Genomic DNA, 20,142 nt, shown 5'->3' with positions numbered 1-20,142 from the left:
TGGATGCACCGGTGGGTGACAAGGGTGGAGTTTTGCTTGAAGCCCTTCCCACAGTCAGGGCAGCGGAAGGGCCTCTCCTCTGTGTGAATCCGCTGGTGCAGGAGGAGATTGGAGCTGGTCTGAAATCTCTTCTGACACTGGGGACACTCCTAGGACCTCTCCCCCGTGTGGATGCGTTGGTGGATGACGAGGGCAGAGCTGCAGCTGAAGCCCTTCCCACACTCCCCACACTCGTAGGCCCATTCCCCGGTGTGGATCATCTGGTGGCGGATCAGGTCAGAGCTCTGCCTGAAGCTCTTCCCACACTCCAAGCACTTGTAGGGCTTCTCCCCATGGTGAACCTGCTCATGGACCACCAGCTCCGAGCTCTGGCTGAACCTCTGTCCACCCTCCTGGCACAGGGTGGGTCTTTCCTCCTCAGAGCACCCTGGGCTGGGTTTGCAGCTCCTCCTCCTGTGGGTTCTCCAGGGCTTTTCCTCCTTGATGGATTCCAATGCTGTGGAGCTGCTCAAAACGGCCTTTTCAGGGAGGTTCTGCCACAGGGATTTGTCCTTCCTGGTCTCCATCCTCAGCTCCTTGTCTGAGGGAGGAAGGACAAGGAGACTATGAGATTTGCCCCTGTGCCAGTGGGAAGGGGAAGGAGATCCTTCCAGTGCATCCCCAGCAGGACGGGGTCGGCAGTGGGGCTGTCCTGAAGCCGGGGGCCGTGCTGGGCTGGGAGGTGGAGAAGGAGAGAGGGGGAAAGGGGCAGTGACTTCCTCCTCACCTGCCTGGGTGTCCCAGGGCATCTTCCTCTTCCTCACAGCCTTCACCTCCATTTCACGAACGTCTGCGGATGGGAAATTCTGTTTTGGGAGGAAAACAAGGTATGAGCACACTGAGTTTTGTACTGGTTTGAAGGCAATCCAGGGGGACAGTCTGAGCCAGAATGACAATTGAATAAGAAAATTGAGCTCAAGGCAATGATACAGAAACACTGGCTTAATCTGACAGAGTCAGGATTTAACCTGACACCCCGTTGGTCAGAGTGGTGGTACCCGTCTGATGAAATGGAGGCTCCAGCCCTGTTGGAGTGATGGTTGTGATTCTGTCAAAGCAGTGATCCTGTAGAAGGGTCTGGTCTTCCTCTGAAGGTCCAGTGGTGGTTATGGAGCTCTTGTCCTCCGGGAATCCAGTAGGCAAGGTGGTCCTGGTGTTGCAAGGCTGAGATTATATCCAGGTAGGAATGCTTGGTTCCTCCCCCTGGGCGGAGCATCCCACAATGGGATGATGTAATTTTATCAGTCCTGCAGTGGCACTCAATGGCCCATTAACAGAAGATAGCCCCTGGAGGGCGTTATCAGGGCTGAGCCATGGAAGAGATAAAGAACACTGCCCCACCTGTTTATCACAGTTTATGAAGATGGTGACTGAAAACATACTTTGGGTTACATCTTACATTGCACCCTGAAACAGTGAGGCAATCCCTTTTCGGGGTGGGGGGTGAACACCACCCCCCTTTCCCAAACTGGCTCAGGTGTAAAACCCCCACCCTGGGAAGGCCCCGCACACAGGGGACAATGTCACACTTGCCCCACCTCAGGGGAGGTCTCTGTCCCTGTCACTCCCTTGCTCTCCCCCTCTTTTCTCTTTCTTCCATCTCTCCCTCTACCTCACATTTACTGTTCAATAAAATCCACTTTGGATTCTGTCTTGTTAGCACCTTAATTGGGGCAGAGGCATCTCTCTAACAATTTTATTAACCAGACTGAGACATTATTTTGGTGCAGTGAGTTCAGGGCATTGTTGTCTGACCCCAAGTGCCTTTGACAACAGCATGGTTCCCTCCTCTCAGGATGTTCAGGCTCTTTCTGGAGGAGCTCTTGGAAACTTGGATGCAGCTTCCTCTGAGCGACTTTTGGGAGAATTTATGAGGAAAATGGCTGTTATGGGTGGCCAGTGTAAAGAAAATATTTTGTTGTCCTTCCTAGAAAAATTTGTTAAAATGACTGGAGGAAAGGGACCAAATGATACCAGCAAGACTGACAAGGATCATTCACCACAAGGTGAGGAACACAAGGCTATTAAAGTCCTACCAAAAGCCCAGCTCAAGTGTCTAAATTCCTGAATAACTCCCGAATTCACAGGCTTGGAGGCTTTGCCAAATGTGAGAATCATTATTTTCTTCGTCCATGTCTCCTTTGTGACAGCTACACATAGCTTTGCCTTCCTTTGAAAAATCTCTACTGGGCCAACTTTTCACTTTTCTTTTATCAGAACCTGCCAGCAGCTGAGCTGGAGCTGTGCAGGAACCGATGAAATTTGGAATTGCCACAGAATTGCTTCTATTGTCAGTTTATTCATGTTTGGGACTTGTTTGCATTTCCATCAAAAGTGACTTGTGGGAAAATCAAATATCCGTCAAGTATTTTATGCAGAGTTAAGTTTGATTTCTTATCTCTGTTTAAAAACTCAAAAAACTCAAGTTTTATTTTGTCCGGTCTGAGGGGATGCTCGAGGGATCTCTGTGCCTCTTGCCCTGGGTGATGCTTGGGAGGGGCTTGGGGGGGTTGTCCCTGTCACCCCAGGCCATTCTCCAGGGGTCTCCATCATTCTCATCCCAGGGAATGCCTGGGTGGTCTCCCTCCCTCTCACCCTGTGCCAGGGGGTGCTCGGGGCAGTCTCTGCCCCTCTCAGCCCAGGGGATGCTCGGGGTCTCTGTCCCTTCACCCTGGGGGATGCTCGGGGTGTCTCCATCCCTCTGGCCTCAGGGAATGCTTGTGCAGGGCTGGGGACCAGGGGCTCTGTGTCCCTCTCACCGCTGAGGGTGCTCGGGGCTGGGCGGTCTCCGACCTTCTCATATCTGATATCCTTCCTCTGCCTGCCGGTACCGGGTGATCGCCACGTGGCACCCCCCAAGGTCCCTGCAGGGCCATTTCCGGCTCTGCTTTGGGGTCCTGCAAGACCCAAACATCCCCTGCCCTGCCAAACAACCCTGCCGGAGACCCCGCGATGGATTTGGGGCGAGCTCCCCCTCCCCGCTCCCCTGCGGTTCTGGGGGGGCGATGCCGGCGGAGCCGCAGGAGCCGCGGCCCGAGCGGGGGAACCGCGTGGGGTTGGGGCTGCTCCTCCTCCCGCTCCTCCGCTGTCCCTCCTCCCGCTCCTCTTCCTCCTGGTCCTTCTTTTCCTCCCGCTCCTCTTTTTCCCTTTCCTTTTCTCCCTCCTCTCTCCCTCTTCTCCCTCCCGCTCCTCCTCCGCTCCCAGCCCGGCTCGGGCGCTGCCGACACCCAAAAGCAGCCGCGCTCTGCCCTGGGGGGGTTCCAAAGCGGCCCCGCCCCGCCCGGCACTGGGAGCGCTACTGGGAGCACTGGGAACGATGGTGAGAGCACCGGGAAGGAGCTGGGAGCGCTCTCCCTCCCAGTACCGCCTTACTGGGAGCACTGGGAACGGTGGTGAGAGCACCGGGAAGGAGCTGGGAGCGCTCTCCCTCCCAGTACCGCCTTACTGGGAGCACTGGGAACGATGGTGAGAGCACCGGGAAGGAGCTGGGAGCGCTCTCCCTCCCAGTACCGCCTCACTGGGAGCACTGGGAGGGAACTGGGAGCAAACAGCGCCCGGACGCGGCTGCAGCCTACGGGGGCGGGGCCAGGCCAAGGGGCGGGGCTATGCAAATACGGCGGGAGCAGCGCGGGGTTTGCTCGGTCACGTGAGGGCCGGGGGGGCTGGAGCGATGGCGGCGGCGTCGGTGAGAGGGGACAGGGACCGGGAATGGGGACAGGGAATGGGAATGGGGACAGGGAATGGGAATGGGAACAGGGACCGGGAATGGGGACAGGGAATGGGAATGGGGACAGGGACCGGGAATGGGGACAGGGAATGGGAATGGGGACAGGGACCGGGAATGGGGACAGGGAATGGGAATGGGGACAGGGACCGGGAATGGGGACAGGAACCGGGAATGGGGACAGGGACCGGGAATGGGGACAGGGAATGGGAATGGGGACAGGGACCGGGAATGGGGACAGGGACTGGGAATGGGGACAGGGAATGGGAATGGGGGCAGGGAATGGGAATGGGGACAGGGAATGGGAATGGGGACCGGGAATGGGAATGGGGACAGGGAATGGGAATGGGGACAGGAATGGGAATGGGGACAGGGAATGGGAATGGGGACAGGAACAGGGAATGGGGACAGGGACCGGGAATGGGGACAGGGACCGGGAATGGGGACCGGGAATGGGAATGGGGACAGGGAATGGGAATGGGGACAGGGACCGGGAATGGGGACAGGAATGGGAATGGGGACAGGGAATGGGAATGGGGACAGGGACCGGGAATGGGGACAGGGACTGGGAATGGGACAGGGAATGGGGAGAGGGACTGGGAATGGGATTGAGAATGGGGACAGAAACCAGGACTGGGGACAGGGACTGGGAATGGGACCGGGAATGGGGGCAGAGGCCAGGAATAGGACTGGGAATGGGACCAGGAATGGGGACAGGACAGGGGGTCCTTGACCAGCTTCCCCAGAACCTCCACCAGGGTCTCCCAGTGCAACCGGAGCCGCTCAGCCTGGTGTCCCCAAAGCCCTGAGCAACCCCCAGGGCCCTCCCAGGAACCCTCCGGTCCCTCAAACCCAGCATCCCCCACATTCCCTGCAAGAGCCCCATGTCCCCATCCTTGTCTTAGCTCAACGTCTTTATTTTTACCTGCTTTTGAGGGTTTTGAAAGGGCAAAGAGAAATGAAAAGAAAATCCAGGCCAAGGGGAGCCAGGAGGATGTGGAGCCCCCAGCCAGGTGTCTTCCCAACACAGATCAGCGGCACCACGGATCACCGGGGCTCTGCCCACCGGGGCTCACTGGGGATTATCCAGCACAGATCTTCCCATGGGGGATGGAGCTGGAGCAGCGCACGGAGCTCTTCCCACACTGGGGGCACTCGCAGGGCTGCCCTTGGTGGTGCCTCTGTTGGTGTTGGGTCAAGGCTGGGCTGTGTGAGGAGCTCTTCCCACACCTGGAACACTCGTAGGGCCTGGGACATCACCAGGAGCGGGGCTGGGATGTGTCTGGTGCCTGGGACATCACCAGGAGCGGGGCTGGGATGTGCTCTGGTGCCTGGGACATCACCAGGAGCGGGGCTGGGATGTGTCTGGTGCCTGGGACATCACCAGGAGCGGGGCTGGGATGTGCTCTGGTGCCTGGGACATCACCAGGAGCGGGGCTGGGATGTGCTCTGGTGCCTGGGACATCCCCAGGAGCGGGGCTGGCTGTGATGCTCTCCGGTGCCTGGGACATGACCAGGGGCGGTGCTGGCTGGGGTCTGTTGGTGCCTGTGAAGTGCCAAGGGCAGTGTCACAGCGGGGCAGCTCTCAGTGTCCCCAGCAGGTCACAGTGTCCAGTGCAGCCCGTGCCAGCGGTCACTGCGCACACGGGGCAGGCTGGGCTGGACGGGGGTCGGGGCAGAAACGCCGCCCCCGGGACTGGGCTCTCCCCCTGCCTCTGGGGCCCAGCCCCTGCTGGGAGCGCCTTGGGCAGGGCACGGGGCTGCTGCTGGGCCAGGGGGACAGGCCTTGCCCCCTGCCAGCTGCCCGGGCCCCTCTGATGCCTGTCCCACGTCCCTGTGGCTCCTGTCCCCACCACTCCCCACCACCTTCGCTCCCTCCATCAAAGCCCCACTCAACCTCTGCACGGTGACCTCTGGAAAGAAAGAAAGAATGAAGGAAAGGAAGTGTTGTCTCTTCACCCTGGCTGGATGCCAGGCACCCACCAAAGCTGCTCTCTCACTCCCCTCCAGAGATGGCCAGGAGAGAGAAAACAGAAGGAAGGCTTCATGGGTTGAGTTAAGGACTGGGGCAGATCACTCAGCAAATGCCATCAGGGGCAAAACATTTTCGAAATCAGAGATATTAGTGGAATTTATTGCTATCCAGATCAGGGCAGGATATTGAGAAGTACAATAAAGCTTTAAAAACCCCTTCTGCCCATCCCTCCCTCCTTCCCAGCTCTACCTCCTCCCCCAGTGGGTGCAGGGAGACAGGGAATGGGGGTTCTGGTCAGGTCATCACCTCTTGTTTCTCCTGCTGCTCGGGGAGAGGAGTCGTTCCTCTGCTGTGCTGGGGTCCCTCCCTGAGACACTTCTCCATGAACACTTCTGCAAGGTGAGTTCATCTCAGGGACAGCAGTTCTTCACAAACTGCTGCAGCGTGGCTCGCTCCTCCATGGGCTCACAGGTCCTAGCAGGACCCTGCTCCAGCGTGGGCTCCTCTCTCCAGGGGTTTGCAGGTCCCTGCCAGGTCCCTGCTCCAGCACAGGTTTCTCGTGGGGTCACAGCTCCGCTCAGGCATCCCCCTGCTCCGGCACGGGCTCCTCCAGGCGCTGCAGGTGCATCTCTGCTCTCCGTGCCCTCCATGGGCTGCAGGGGCCCAGCTGCCTCACCAGGGACTGCACCAGGGAATCTCAGGGCAATCAGCTCCAGCACCTGGAGCAGCTCCTGCCCCTCCTCCTGCCCTGGGGTGTGCAGAGCTGTTCCTCTCACATGTTCTCACCTGCTCTTCCCTGCTCACAGTTACAGCTACACGATGACCCATGTTCTTTTTCTTAAATCTCTTATCCCAAAGGCGTTACCGCCATTTCTAACTGGCCCAGCCTTGGCTGGGGGCCGGTCCATCCTGGAGCCGGCTGGAATTGACTCTGTGGGACATGGAGGAGCAGCTGCTCTCACAGAAGGTGCTCCTAGAGCCCCTCCCTTACCAAAACCTGGCCATGCAAACCTCGTATAAGTATGGTAGGGTTTTTATTACCATTATGATTTCAATTATCTCTATTTTTGCTATTAATGGTACAGTTGTTATTACTAGTACTTTTAGTCTTTTTGACTCTATATTAATAGTGGCTAGAGTAGAAACAAGTTCTTCATTGCAAGTAGAAGTTATAGTTTTGTCAGCCTCTTGCCCTGCCCTGTTCTGTGTCATTGCTGCGTGTGAAGCCGCTGCTGCCAGGGCTCCCCATTTCCCTGGTTTGGGAAATTCCATGGCGTTGCTCACATGTCAGAAAGAGAGGGCTCATTCCATTCAAATGGATTGCCTGAGCTCTTCTAGTCCCAGTGTTGGAAGCTTGTTTTCTAACATTGTTGACTTTCTCAGCTTCTGTTAACATTTGTGATTTTATAACAAAATGTTCTCGGATGTGATTTTCCAAGATTCTCTAATCAGCTTTCAGTTTGCTCTTGGATTTCTTAATGGTGTGTCCGAACCGAAGGCAGCATTTTGGGTGGGAAGGCTTCAGTCGGAGCTGGGATTGCATCAGCAGCAGCTGGTTTTGCACATGTCAGCAGAGCTCACAGAGATTCCGGGAGCTGAATATTCTGCCTCGTTCGGAAGCCGCAGTGCCCGGCTCGGGGGAGCTGCGCTGGGAGCTGCAGGTTGTGCCGGGGCCGGGCAATGGCCGGAGCCCCCGGCAAGGGCCGGCGATGGACACCGACCCTTTGCTGGGCAGGGGCTCGGGGCCCTGCGGCGCCGGGCGGTCGGTGCCCGGTCACGGCGGGACTGCGGGAGCCGGGAGCAGCGAGAGAGCCCGGGCGGAACATCAGCACCGGGGCGGGCACGGCCTGGGAGGGGGCACAGCCCGGGGGTCCCGCGGAGCCTCCCTGCTCCAGAGCCGCAGCTGCGACAGCGGGGCCGCTGCCGGGATCTTTGGGGCAGGGAGAGCCGCAGGCGGGCGTTCCAAGTGCCTCCTTCGGGGCAGGATTTTGTCCCGGTGCGGGGGAATTCCCGCGGGCTGGGGCCGCTGCCGAGCGCCGCCGCCTTTCCCGGGAGCCCCCGGGCAGAGCTCTCTGCTCGGGGCTGTGAAAAACACGCTCACTCTCCTGTGAAAATTTAAACATTTTAATACAGGACGATAGGAGACAAGGACCTTAGAGCAAAGGTTGTTACGGCCGGGTGCATCTTGGCACTGAACCAGGAGCACACTTATCTCTGGAGATTCCCATTAAATACCTTTTCCCTCCCATCAGCCTGTTGCATATTCATAGACCCTTATGCATAGTAAACTTTTTTTCCAAACTAGTTTACATATTCCAAGAACTGTTTAGAGTGGCTCCCCCTCCTCGGTTCCACCCTTTTAGAGCATGCGTATTCCTTGGTTGTGGTTTTAGTCCTTTTTTATCATCATCTTCAGTTTTGGCCCCGGCCCTCACTGCCTTCAGACGGTGAGTGCTGATCGTTGGCAGATCCGTACAGGTGTCCTCATCCTGTGTTCATTGCCATCCAAGCAGGCACTTTAACACAAGCATACTTGTTAGAAACATTCCCGGTACGAAAAGTGATTTCAGCATTTAATGTAATAAAAAAAGAAAGGCCTAAAGCATGGAGGCCCGCGGGCTGAGCAGGAGCGCTCCCCTCAAGGATGCTGCAGCGCCGGCGCTGGGTCTTCTGAGCAGCGACGTCCCCGACGTTCCAGGTGGAGCAGCACAGGTTCCGTGGGTCAGAGGCCCCTTTTTATCCTGATTTTTGTCCCTTTGGATCGGTTTCTTTTTGGATCCCTCATTTGCATGAAGGTTTAAGGCGCTCGATTGGCCCGTGGCAGTTCAGTCCAGGCTGGCTCCTTTCCCTTGGGGGGCTGCACTTTACTTAGGTGTAATACGGTACGTGGAGTACCGTATTTCTTCTAACTACCCTTCAAACCCCTTTTACCATAACCAAACCAACAGTACACGCTCAACAGCGATCAACTATTTTACAATAGTTTCTAACCTATTTTAACAATTCCCCCTCTAACTATTTGATCAGTCTTCTAGCCTGCATCAACCTTTTAAAGTCCAATTTCTAATTTTCTCAGTTTCTCATACTGTTCAAGCATATCTCTGGCATTCTGATCACTCTGTTCTTTTATTAGCATCACTTTTTTGTCATTTTCCCTTCTACGTTACCTTGCAGCATGATGCTGCCTTGGCCAATGCTGGGTACTATCAGGACTAGACATGGAATTGCACATGGTAGAAATATTACACTTACTAGTGCACGCACTACAAAGAAGACCAATTTCTTCCACCATTTACCGTTCCAGGTGAACAAGTAATCCTACCAGTCGGGGTCTCCAAAAAGGGGGTCCATTTTTACGTTCCAGCATAGGTTAGTTTCCTAATATTTTGAGTAATGTTTTTAATTACATGACTGTGGTCATCGATCTCTAGGCAGCATTTTGAAATGTTAAACTTCCCGCAGATCCCTCCTTCCTCTGCGAGGAGGTAGTCCACTGCCAATCGAATTTGGTAAATTACTGATCATGTTTGTGGTTGCTGCTGGCTCAAGAGATCAATGGTCAGAGTTGTTTGATTGGACATTATTTCAAGTTCTGCTTGTAAACGGATGATTCGATTGAGCATGTATACTGGGCTTCTGTACCCCCAGGATCCACCTTGGGCCCAGGTAGCCGGCCCATAAGTATCGATAATCTTTTGTGGGGTCCAACTTTCATTGTTCCAATTTTGGGTTCTGCCAAGTAAACTCCTTTTCTTTCTGGCCAGATCATCATATACTGGGACTCCCAAGTTTGATTTCACATCCTTAAGCAGTAAGAAAAAGGATGGTTTTACTGCTCCAATTGTGCAACTCCCGGTCCACCCTCCCGGTAACTTCACATATGCCGTGTTACCACAGACCTAAAAAAAAACTTTTAGATGCATCCCAGAAATTAGAATCTTGATTTGTTATATGTTTCCAATATTTGGATAGGGTTTCTATTGCCCAGAATGGGTTAATATAATCTCCTAAGCATTCAAACAGTTTTTCTCTGTATACACATCTACTTTCAGTTTTTCCTATTGACCAATATGAATGGGGGGTTTCTGGGATCCACCTGGGGTGTGTGTGTCATTTGCTGCTAGATATCTTTCACATGGTGTTTCTCCTGCTTCTATAGTATACATTTTCCCTTTTCTTGATAAACACTCTTCCCCTATTATTGTGGATTTTAGCTTCCACTCTCCTTCCCTTCTTTTGGGTACTACCATACTTTTTTTTCATGTAATCCATTTAAAAATGTTTAGGGGACCCAAACTGATACCATCCCATGGACAAATTTTAAGTGTGTCCCCTTGCACACCCAACAATCAGTCAAATTAAATTGTTTTGTAATCTTTTCCACCATATCGATAAAAAGATTCTTACCATTTATTTGTCCCTCCCTATCCCTTTGTCCTTTCAATTGCACTTCTTTCTCCTTGAATGTATCCTCTAAGTTGGTTTTACTTTCTTGTTCAAAACATGCCCATCTTTCTTTCATGGGGCACTCTCCTGAGATCCTCTGACTTGGGTTTGCAATAGTTTTAGCCAGCCAATATATTTCATTATCCTCTTTACAGGTTGTTAACTGGGAGTGGTCGATACATTTGGGATTCATGTTGGTGTGCACTCTGATGAATGCACTTACTGTATCTCCTCTACACAAGGGATAGTAACACTTCTCACAAGTGTTTCCTCCACTTCCTCCGAAGTGGATGAGTAGCAGCATTGCTACCAGTGGGAGTCTGGTACGGGCTGGCCTCCTCACCTCTCGATCCACAGGGCTTTTCTCAGTGCCCTGAGAGTCTTTCCCAGAGGTAGTTCCTGATCCAGTCTTGCCTCCCACCTCTGGTTTTCCCTCCTTCTGGAGACATTCTGCCATGACCCTTATCTCACCAACTCCCTTCCCTCAATTTGGTCCCAATGAGGGTTGCAAGGGGAGTGCTCTATGGAGCAGTACTGGAAACTGAGATGTTATTCTGATTGTCAATTCTTAGCTAAACAAAACTTAAATTTATCCTATAACTATAACAAACATTAGCAAACTTTAAGGATATACAGATAACAATGTAGAGGTTTCCTGTGGGGGGGTTGTGTTCAGGGTTGCACTTCTTTTGGTGCTTTCCTCAGGACCAGTTTCAAGTCTTTATCGTCTCTGCTGGCTATAGTCCATTCGCTTGCCTCAGCTGGGGGTTGTACTGGACCCTTCACTCGACTTGCATGAGTCCAGCCCCGCTCCTTTGTTCTCACTGTGGTGTTTGCTGCAAGCAGTGCCTGGAAGGGGCCTTCAAAGCGAGCAGTTAGTGGAGGGTTTTTCCATGATTTAATCAACACCCAGTCTCCTGGGTTAGTACCATGTATTTTACAGTCCAGTGGGGAAGTTTGGGGAAGGTAGCCCTTTTTCCTTAGTTCTTCTAGGGTTGTTGTTACTGTTTCTATATATTTTTGCATGGTCATCCCCCCCTCTTGATGTTCCCCAGTACTGTATGGGGTAAGCAAGAAAGGCAGCCCAAACAACATTTCACAAGGAGAGACCCCTAGATCTGTTCTGGGTCTCGTTCTTATTTGTCATAGGGCTAGTGGTAAACATTTGACCCAATTCCATTGGGTTTCTAAGACCAATTTTGTTAAAATATTCTTTAAGGTTTGATTTACCCTCTCGACCCTCGCAGAACTCTGAGGGTGCCAAGGGGTGTGTAACTCCCACTTCATTCCCAGGGCCCCGAGGACTTGTTGCAGAACACTGGATGTAGAGTGGGGGCCACGGTCTGAATCAATAAAATTTACTAGCCCGTATCTCGGAATAATTTCTTCTAAGAGAACTTTTGTCACAGTTTGTGCTGTCTCCCTTCTCGTGGGGAATGCCTCAAACCAGTGGGTTAGATGGTGAATCTCCTCTGGGGAGAAGAGGATGTTCATAATAGGATGCAGCTCTTCCCAGGTGTGTGTATTGGGACCCGAGGAACTGATCTATTTGCTGTGCGGTGCCAGTTGGATCTTCTATTAAACCAACTAGCTCTTTCTTATATATTCTTGCTTCAGAAGCTGTCAGGGGTACATTTATAACACCTATTCCTCCTACCCCACACCTAGTGGAACTCCCCTCAGGGAAGCAGCCTGTCAGGATTTACCTCTGGCCTTACACCACTTTTTGATCTGGTATTACAGTAAGGGCCAGCATCTGAAGGCTTATTTGACTGGCTCACTAATTCTTTTTTATCATGTTGGGAGGGCTCAGTTGTTAGGTTGGAGGATATATCCAGAGGTTTTTTCTCAGGGAAAGGTGTTGTATTCTGACTTACAAGTGAAGCAAGTTGTATGTTAGTGGGGGTAGGAGGCAACGGGGAAAAAGCACCAAGGGGTGGATATATATGGGGGAGTGGGGTTGTTGGAGGGGGTAAAAATGGCATGGAGATTCCCTGAGGAGATAGAGAAGGGGCAGGGATCATTGGAGGGGGTAAAGGTAGGTTTTGAGAAGCAGGAGGCTGGGTGTTAAGTGGGGGGGTGGCTTCATAGTGTGAAAAAAGCCAATCCCTTGGGGTTTTTTTAGTTTTAAAAGTTTATTAGTAATAAAATTGTTATAAAAATAGCAATAAAATTAGAGTAATAAAAATTTGGACAGTGAGGATTAGGACAATTACAAGACAATAAAAAGTAAAGAATTATGGATGTCCGGATGTTTTTGGGCACTAAGCTGCCAAAAACATGCCTTGTGAACAAAGGAATAACCCTTAAAAGCAACAGCCTGTTGCATATTCATATATCTCATACATGATGCATAAATTCCTTGCAAATTAAGAATTTTTCTGGTTGGTGTGAACTTCTTCCCCTTAATCCTAGTGGTTCCATAAAGATGGAGAGAAGGTGGAAGAATGTTTGTCTTTTCCGATAAGGAGGCAGTAACTCTTTATGTGTCTTGTCACTGTTATTTCTGTGCAAAGAGTTTCTTGATTATCTTATCCCTTTTTTTGAGCTAGTAAAAATATCTGACATTGCAGAGTTTCTATTTTAACATTGTGTTATAACCTAGAACTATATTTAACACACTACTTACGAGAATTAATACAGCATAACTTTCTATCATTGCACATATAATATTTGTTTTAATATTTGTGAAAAAAGCCAATCATAAAATATGCATTTTTCACACCTTGCCCTCACTGTCCTTTTGTCACACACACATATACACACACACACACACACACAGGGAGAGTTCTCAGTTCATTTCTGGTTTGATTTCCTGGATTCTGTTTGGTTTTGTTGTTGCTTTGTTTTCTTGGTGTGCCTGAAGTGTCCAGTCAGGAGCAGAGTGACTCTTGCCAAGGAACTTTGTGGTGCTGTCGCTTAATATTAAATCTGGTTTTTGCTGATCCCTTGCTGGGGATTTTTTCAGCGCTCTCAAGCCCTCGTTGGTAACAGGGTGAAGGAGCCCTGGCCCAGGCTCTGGCCCTGGGGGACACGGGGACGCTGCCGGGGGGTCCCTGTCCCCCTGTCCCACCCCAGCTGTCCACAGCCCCCGTCCCCGTGTCAGGCTCTGGGGTCGATCTCGTGGAACATCCTCTGGGGGAGGCTGCGGCGCCGGGGGCGGGGAGACCCGGGGGGACAGGGGACCCCTCTGTGCACGAGCAGCGTTGGACTTCTCTGGGGGAATTGGGAGGGGGGGCTGGGGTGGAGTGACCTCCCCAGTGACCTCACACACCCCTGTGATGTCACACAGCCCCTGTAATGTCACACAGCTGCACTGTGATGTCACAGCCTGCTCTTTGAGGTCCCAGTCTGCTCTGTGATGTCACAAAATCTGCCCTGTGATGTCACAGACACCCTGTGATGTCACAACCAGCTCTATGATGTCACAGCTACCTTTGTGACGTTATGCAGCCTCGCTGTGATGTCATTGACTGCTCTGTGATTTCTCAGTCAGCTCTGTGATGGCACAACCCACTCTGTATTGTCTCAGCCTTCTCTGTGACATCACACAGCTGCTCTGTGATGTCACAGAGCCCTTTTCTATGATGGCAGAGTCTTCTCTGTGGCATCACAGCCCGTTCTGTGATGTCACACAGCCAGCCTGTAATGTCACAGCCGACTTTGTGACATCACAACCTCCTCTATGACATCACAACCTCCTCTGTGATGTCACAGCCTGCTCTGTGATGGCAGAACTCACTTAGCATGTCACACAGCACCTCTGTGGGCTCACAGACCCACCCTGTGATGTCACAACACCTTCAGTGATGGAACACAGCCACCCTATAATGTCACAGCACACTCTTTGACCTCACAGCTTGCTCTGCTCTCTGATGTCATACAGGCATGCTCTGACGTCACAGCCTGCTCTGTGATGTCACACAATAAACCAGGGATGTCACAGCCAACTATATGATGTCACAACCTGGTCTGTGATGTCACAGAATCACAGAATTGCTGGGTTGGAAGAGACCTTTATGGCCATCAAGTCCAACCCATGCCCTTACACCACCTCAGCTAAACCATGTCACTGAGTACCACGTCCAGTCTTTTTTTAAACACATCCCATGATGGTGACTCCACCACCTCCCTGGACAGACAATTCCAGGAATTTATCACCCTTTCCATCAAAAACTTTTTTCCTAATATCCAACCTAAATTTCCCTTGGTGCAGCTTAAGACACTGTCCTCTGGTCCTGTCAGTTGCTGTGAGGAGAGAGACCGACCCCCACCTGACTGCAACCACCTTTCAGGGAGTGTGGAGAGTGATAAGGTCACCTCTGAGTCTCCTCCAGGATAAATAACTCCAGCTCCCTCAGTCATTCCTCACAGGACTTGTGTTCCAGACCCCTTGTAATAGATAAGAAAAGTCTCTTTGTTCATCATTAAACAGGAACTCAGGCAAAGGAAGAGGTTTTTTGTGAATAACAGGAAACCCGAGGATATGCTGACTCCTTAAGTTGATTGTACAACTAGGGTCGGGAGGTGTGTAACCATCTACGGAAAGATTGTTACAGGGTCATAAACCCCCAGCGAGGAAGAGGAGGAGAGCCTTCATCCAGATGACCACCAGAGAGACGGCGGCGACCCCCTAGCAACTGGAGGCGCACGCGCAGAGTACTCCCGGAAAAGCCACAAACGTGGAAGAAGGGGGAGAATAAAGGACCGTGGGAAAAGGGAAGCGGTGTGAGCCTTGGCGGAGCACTGACTCCCCGGCTGCACCCAGCGCTGTTTGCTTGTCATTGCTTGCTGTAATCAATAAAAATCCTTTTATCAATCCCTAAAGGATCAGACAAATTATTTACTTTAACTTATAACACTCGTTCCCTGCTCTTGCTGCTGCCCCATCTTCAAAGCCTCTCCCTCGGGCTCTTCCTCCCGTGCAGAGCAGCTCTCCTGGACAGGGACGGCAGATGGCACAGCTGGGAAGCAAAGGGAGCACTGAGTCAGTATGGGGACGTTTTCCTTGGCAGCAGCTGCACTTCCATCAGGGAAGGGAAGATCTCAGAGCCTCCCCAGGAGGGTTAGAAAGAAAAAGCAGCCGAGCGGGCCAGGCTGTGGTGAGCGCAGCCGCGGCGGGACTGTCCCGCAGCCCCGGCAGCCCGGCACAGCCGGCACAGCTCCCGGGCCCTGCCGGCACAGCTGCCTTGCCCAAGGACAGCCCCTGTGCCGGCCGGGGCAGCTGCGCTGAGCAGCCCCAGCACGGGCAGGGCCCGCTGCTGCCCCGCCGGGCAGCGCCCACGGCCACAGCCCACGCCACCCTCAGCCCCACCCTGCCTCCCCGGCCCTGGGGCCTCACCCGGGCTCTCTCCAGCGTGGCAGCAGCAGGTCCCCGTTCCCTGCTCTTGCTGCTGGCCTTCTGCTTCTCCCTGCTGGCTCCCGTCAGTCTACGGCTGTCCTCGAGGTCTCCACTGCAGCTGTGGCAAAAGCAGAGGCTCTGCAACTGGTTCCAAGGCCTGGCAGAGCTGCAGTCCCGGAGCCCTCTGTGCTCCCTGCCGGCCCCCTCCATCCCCTCAGCCCCGCCATGCTCTCGGCAAACCCCCAGCCCCCTTCAGTTTCTTCAGCCCCTCACAGTCCTCTCAGCCCCTCAGTCCCTTCTGACCCATCCCGTCCCCCTAGACACGCCACCCCTCGGCCTGTGCCACTTCCCTGTCACCTCAGTGCCACCATCGCCCTCGGCTGCCCCACAGCCCTCAGCCCCAGCAGCACCTCAGGGTCACCGTCCCTTCAGCGTCACCGCCCCCTCAGCCCCCTCAGTCTCACCGTCCTTCAGCAGCTCCTCAGGGGACAGTGCCTGGGGCCACCGGCAGCTCCCACCGCTCCAGGGACACCCGGGGCTGGAACTGCTGCTCCGCCCGGCCCGGCCGCCAGCTCGGACCCAGCACAGGGAGAGGGGACACAGGGGGCACGGGGGAAAAGCAAGAGGTGAGGGAGGAAGCAGAGCAGGGGAAGAGGTTAAAAAGAGGCCTACACCTATACAGATATTAATCTAGGTAACTAAACCCCCATATATCAATATAAATATGCCTATCTACAAATATAACTATATTTATGTAAATGTAACTATACACATGTATAAAGGCAACTATGGACATCTACAACTATAACTGCATATCTAAAAATATAAATATATACACCTAAAACTAAAAATAAATTAACTAGACAAATCTCTTTCTATGTAGATGGATAAATATAACTACATAAATCTATAAAGACAACAACATATATCAATAAATAAAGCTATACACATCTATAAATATAACTAGAGACAGAGGAATTCTACCTGCTCAATGGTCACAGGCTCTCCCTCTGTCTCTTCCTGGCACACAGGGCAGCCCTCCTGGACAAGTTGTTCACATGGGATCTGGGAAGCAAAGGGAACACTGAGACAATACTGGCCCTTGTTCAAGCGCCCCGTGAGCACCAATTGTCCTTCTATCAGGGACATTAAAAGATGGCCTGAAAGGCAGACTCTCACTTGGCAATTCCAAGCCTGCTCTATAAAGAACAGGGATCCTTCCAAGTAATCAAAACGGAACTGTGTAAAGTATTTAAGTATCCTAATAAAGTCTCAGCACTCACAGTGCAAATGGCACCCACGAGAGCTTGAAACACAGACAGTCCCAGTGACAGAGAGACCACAGTCCTCACTGAAATGGCTGAAGGCTGCTGGGGGCTGAGGTATGAACCAGACTGGGACACCCAGCTTGGTGGCACAACTCCCACAAGGTCAGGTTTATTCCCTGCTCTCTTGCCACAGCAGAGGACTCAGTGCCCAAGCCTCTGGCGAAGCGTGGAGGGCAGGGCTCGGGCAGGTTGTGCATGTGCCTTTGAACTAAAGGCACCAGGAAGCACCAACCCTGCAGACAAGAGCTCAACTCTTCTCGTCTCCCTTCCTGCCAGAGGCAGGCTCAGAGCAGCCGTCTCACACCTCTCTAAACCAACGGGGGCTCTGTCCTTACCAGGCTCCTCGGGCTCTGGGGAACTGTTCTCGCAGCTCTCGGTGCCAGATGAAGTTTCCTCTGCTGCAGCCCGGTTCACAGGCTCCCCTCCTGAAGACTCAGGGGCAACATTCATATTGCCCTTGAAAGAACAATAGAAAAAAAAGAAAACTAAAGATCATTCAGTATTTTGCTGGAATCGCATCAAGGATACGGTTACTCTCCTTCTCCATGTAACAGCATTCAAAAGCTTTCAGCCCAGCCTCTTCCATTCCCCTCCAATGGGTTACCTGAGCAGAGGGAGACCTTTCAGGCAGGGATCTCCTGATCTCCCGGATCATTTGCTCTACGGCAAAGCCAAGATCCACTGGTGGCAATTGCTCTTCACCAGGTGCATTCCAGGCTGAGCCGGAGGCCGTCGATGCTGCACAACCTGCACTGCCAGGTGGAGCGCTGGGGGCTGAAGTGCCCGAGGTGGCTGCAAGAATCCAAAGACATTGGTCACACTCCACAATGTGGCTCTGGGACACTGATCTCTGTTGCTGCCTTGGATCAACCATCACAGGAAGCAGGCAGGAAAACCAGGCAGAGAATCTTTTGCCTTTCTAGGTGCCCCTTCTAAATAAGCTTGAGAATTTTGGGCCGAGAAGGACAGAGCCTTGTGGAAAAATACTTCAAGCAGTCACTTTTCATGACCTTTTGGGGAAAAGCAAGGCTACAACTCTTTTCCTACCTCGCGGGTCGTAGGCTGGGGGCTGCTGCTCCCTGTGGAGCTGCTGGAAGCTGCAGGGCTGGATCCTGAGCACCTCCCGGTCGATGGGAGGCAGCTGCCCCCCGTAGAGCTGCTGGAAGCAGCTGCGAGGCCCCTCCCGCCCGAGCGGCAGCAGCGGCTCCCCGTAGAAACCGAAGAAGCCGCAGGGCGGGATCCGTAGCAGCTCCCGCTGGGCGGGCGGCGGCCGCTCCCCATAGAGCTCCTGGAAGCGGCTCGGCCCCTCCCGCCGGGCCGGCACCGGCCGGTCCCTGTGCAGCAGGTGGAAGCCGCAGGGCGGGCGCCGGGCGAGCAGCGGCCGCTGCCCGGGGGGCGGCTGGAAGCGGCCAGGCCGGGGGCTGCGCAGCTCCCGCCCGTCCGGCAGCGTCCGCTCCCTGTGCAGCAGCAGGAAGCCGCTGGGCGGGCGCCCGGGCGGCAGCGGCGGCCGCTCCCTGGAGAGCGGCTGGAAGCGACTGCGCCCGTCCCGCCCGTGCGGCAGCGGCCGCGCCCCGGGGAGCTGCTGGGAGCCGCGGGGCGGGCGCCTGCGGCCCTCCCGCCCCGCCGCCGGCCGCTGCCTGTTGGCCGCGCTCCGGCGCCTGATGCGGAGCAGGAGGTCGGGGCGGTCGCGGCGAAAGCAGGGGTTGCCGTAGTGGAGCCAAGCCCCGGCATCGCCCGGCGCAGCTGAGCCAACCCGGCCCGGCACCCTGCGGAAGCCGTAGCGGTAGAGCTGGCGCACGAAGCTGCGGAACTGCGTGGCCCTGAAGGTGTGCGGGGCCGGGCCCCGGGCGTCGCCCGGGCTGAGCAGCTCCCGCTCGAAGAGGGAGCGGTGGATGAGCAGCCCCCGGGCCCGGCTGTCCCAGCGCACGGAGCGGACGCGGGGGCTGTTCGCCAGGCGCCACAGCTTGGCGGGGAAGGCGCTGGCTCTGAGCCCGGCGGGCAGCGGCAGCTCCGCCATGGCGCCGCTCGCCGGCTGTCGCCACAACGGCCCCGGCGCAACGGCCGCGGCTGCGCCGGCGGCGCGCGGCCTGAGGGGGGCGCTGCGCTCGGGCCCGCGCGCGCCCAGCCGCACTGGGCGGGGCCGTTCCTGGGCTGTTCTTGTCAGGTGCAGTTCAAAGGCTGCAGGCGCATTGAGGAAGACATTCTACCTATTTGCATCTCCAACCTTTGAAAAGCCCTTGTGTATGAAAAGCTCTGCATCAGCACTAAAAGCTGATCGCAGTGAGACCCAGACGAATTAGCCTCAAGAGCTGCTCTTTGTTCCCTGCTCAGGGCTTGTTCTCTGATTTTGTGTGTCTGCTCCTTCCAGTGCAGGAACACGGGGAAGAGAAATTAGGATGTAAAACAAAGAAGTGGGATCCACAGGCCTGCACCTTGGTAGGTATAATAGATCTGGGATGTCCCCACATTCCTGACAAACTTGATGGGCAAGGCACTGAGGTTACTTTTGTTGCCTTCCCTTCCCCTGCCTCCACCCTTCAGATGATCAGTTTTCTAGAAAGAGCTTTTTCTTTGTGTAGCATCTGGTGCCTCACAACCTCCAACATGACTTGTTTAGAACACGTGAATATTGCTCCTATCATCAAAACACTAGGAAAGAAGTATTTCAGGCCAATTTCGTAAGTATTTTTATCAAGGCTTTTATGTCCTTATCTCTACACACGAGCCCAGAAACATATTATAAAAAAAAATTAAAATTTTAGTCATGTCTTCAACAAAAATATTTTGCTTCAAAGCTCCAAACACCAAATCCTTCAACAAAACAGACCTCATCTAAAAGCAAAAATAGAAATGGAAAACTGTCAACCACCTAATAACTACTATTAAGCAAGTATTATTTCTGGTGGCTGTCTGAGGAGTTTCTCCCATGTCAAATGCAAAATACGGATTGCTCTGAATTAGTGCATCACCAACTGTGCCTTTTCCCAAAAGACTCAACTTACTGCTGCCCAACAAAGACATGCTATTTTCTCCTTCAGCCACTGCTCCAGCCTGATCCCCTGGGGACAAGAGATTGCTGTGGGTTTCTGTGGGAAGGGGAGTGGCACAGGCACATCAGTGCCTGCAGACTGTGGCAGAGGGGAGGATCTGCTGTGACAGAAGGTTCACAGGAGACTGGAGATGAGGTTTTTTCTTTCTTGTCTAAGACACTGAATTTAGAGAATGTTTTCATAAAGAATACTGTCACCGCTTTACTCTTTTTACCCCAATACTTACTAGTCCTGATAAA

The 20,142-nt window shown here is 53.5% G+C and overlaps 2 protein-coding genes across 2 annotated transcripts in view; one reads left to right on the top strand and one right to left on the bottom strand.

Annotated features, from left to right (window-relative positions):
• LOC137464215 (zinc finger protein 3-like) overlaps positions 1 to 803 on the bottom strand; it is a 170,964-nt gene extending 170,161 nt beyond the window's left edge. Inside the window, exon 1 of the mRNA XM_068175524.1 lies at positions 767 to 803. Within this exon, the coding sequence (XP_068031625.1) occupies positions 767 to 788 (22 nt within the window). The 5' untranslated portion in view covers positions 789 to 803. The remainder of the gene's footprint in view (positions 1 to 766) is intronic.
• Positions 1 to 20,142, top strand: part of LOC137464210 (zinc finger protein 850-like) — a 711,331-nt gene that overhangs the window by 132,633 nt on the left and 558,556 nt on the right. The window lies entirely within an intron of this gene.

Source organism: Anomalospiza imberbis, chromosome 39, assembly GCF_031753505.1.
Source record: "Anomalospiza imberbis isolate Cuckoo-Finch-1a 21T00152 chromosome 39, ASM3175350v1, whole genome shotgun sequence".
In the NCBI taxonomy this organism is placed as follows: Eukaryota; Metazoa; Chordata; class Aves; order Passeriformes; family Viduidae; genus Anomalospiza; species Anomalospiza imberbis.
The sequence above is the reverse complement of the archived record's forward strand: the minus strand, read 5'-3'. Positions and strand labels throughout refer to the sequence as shown.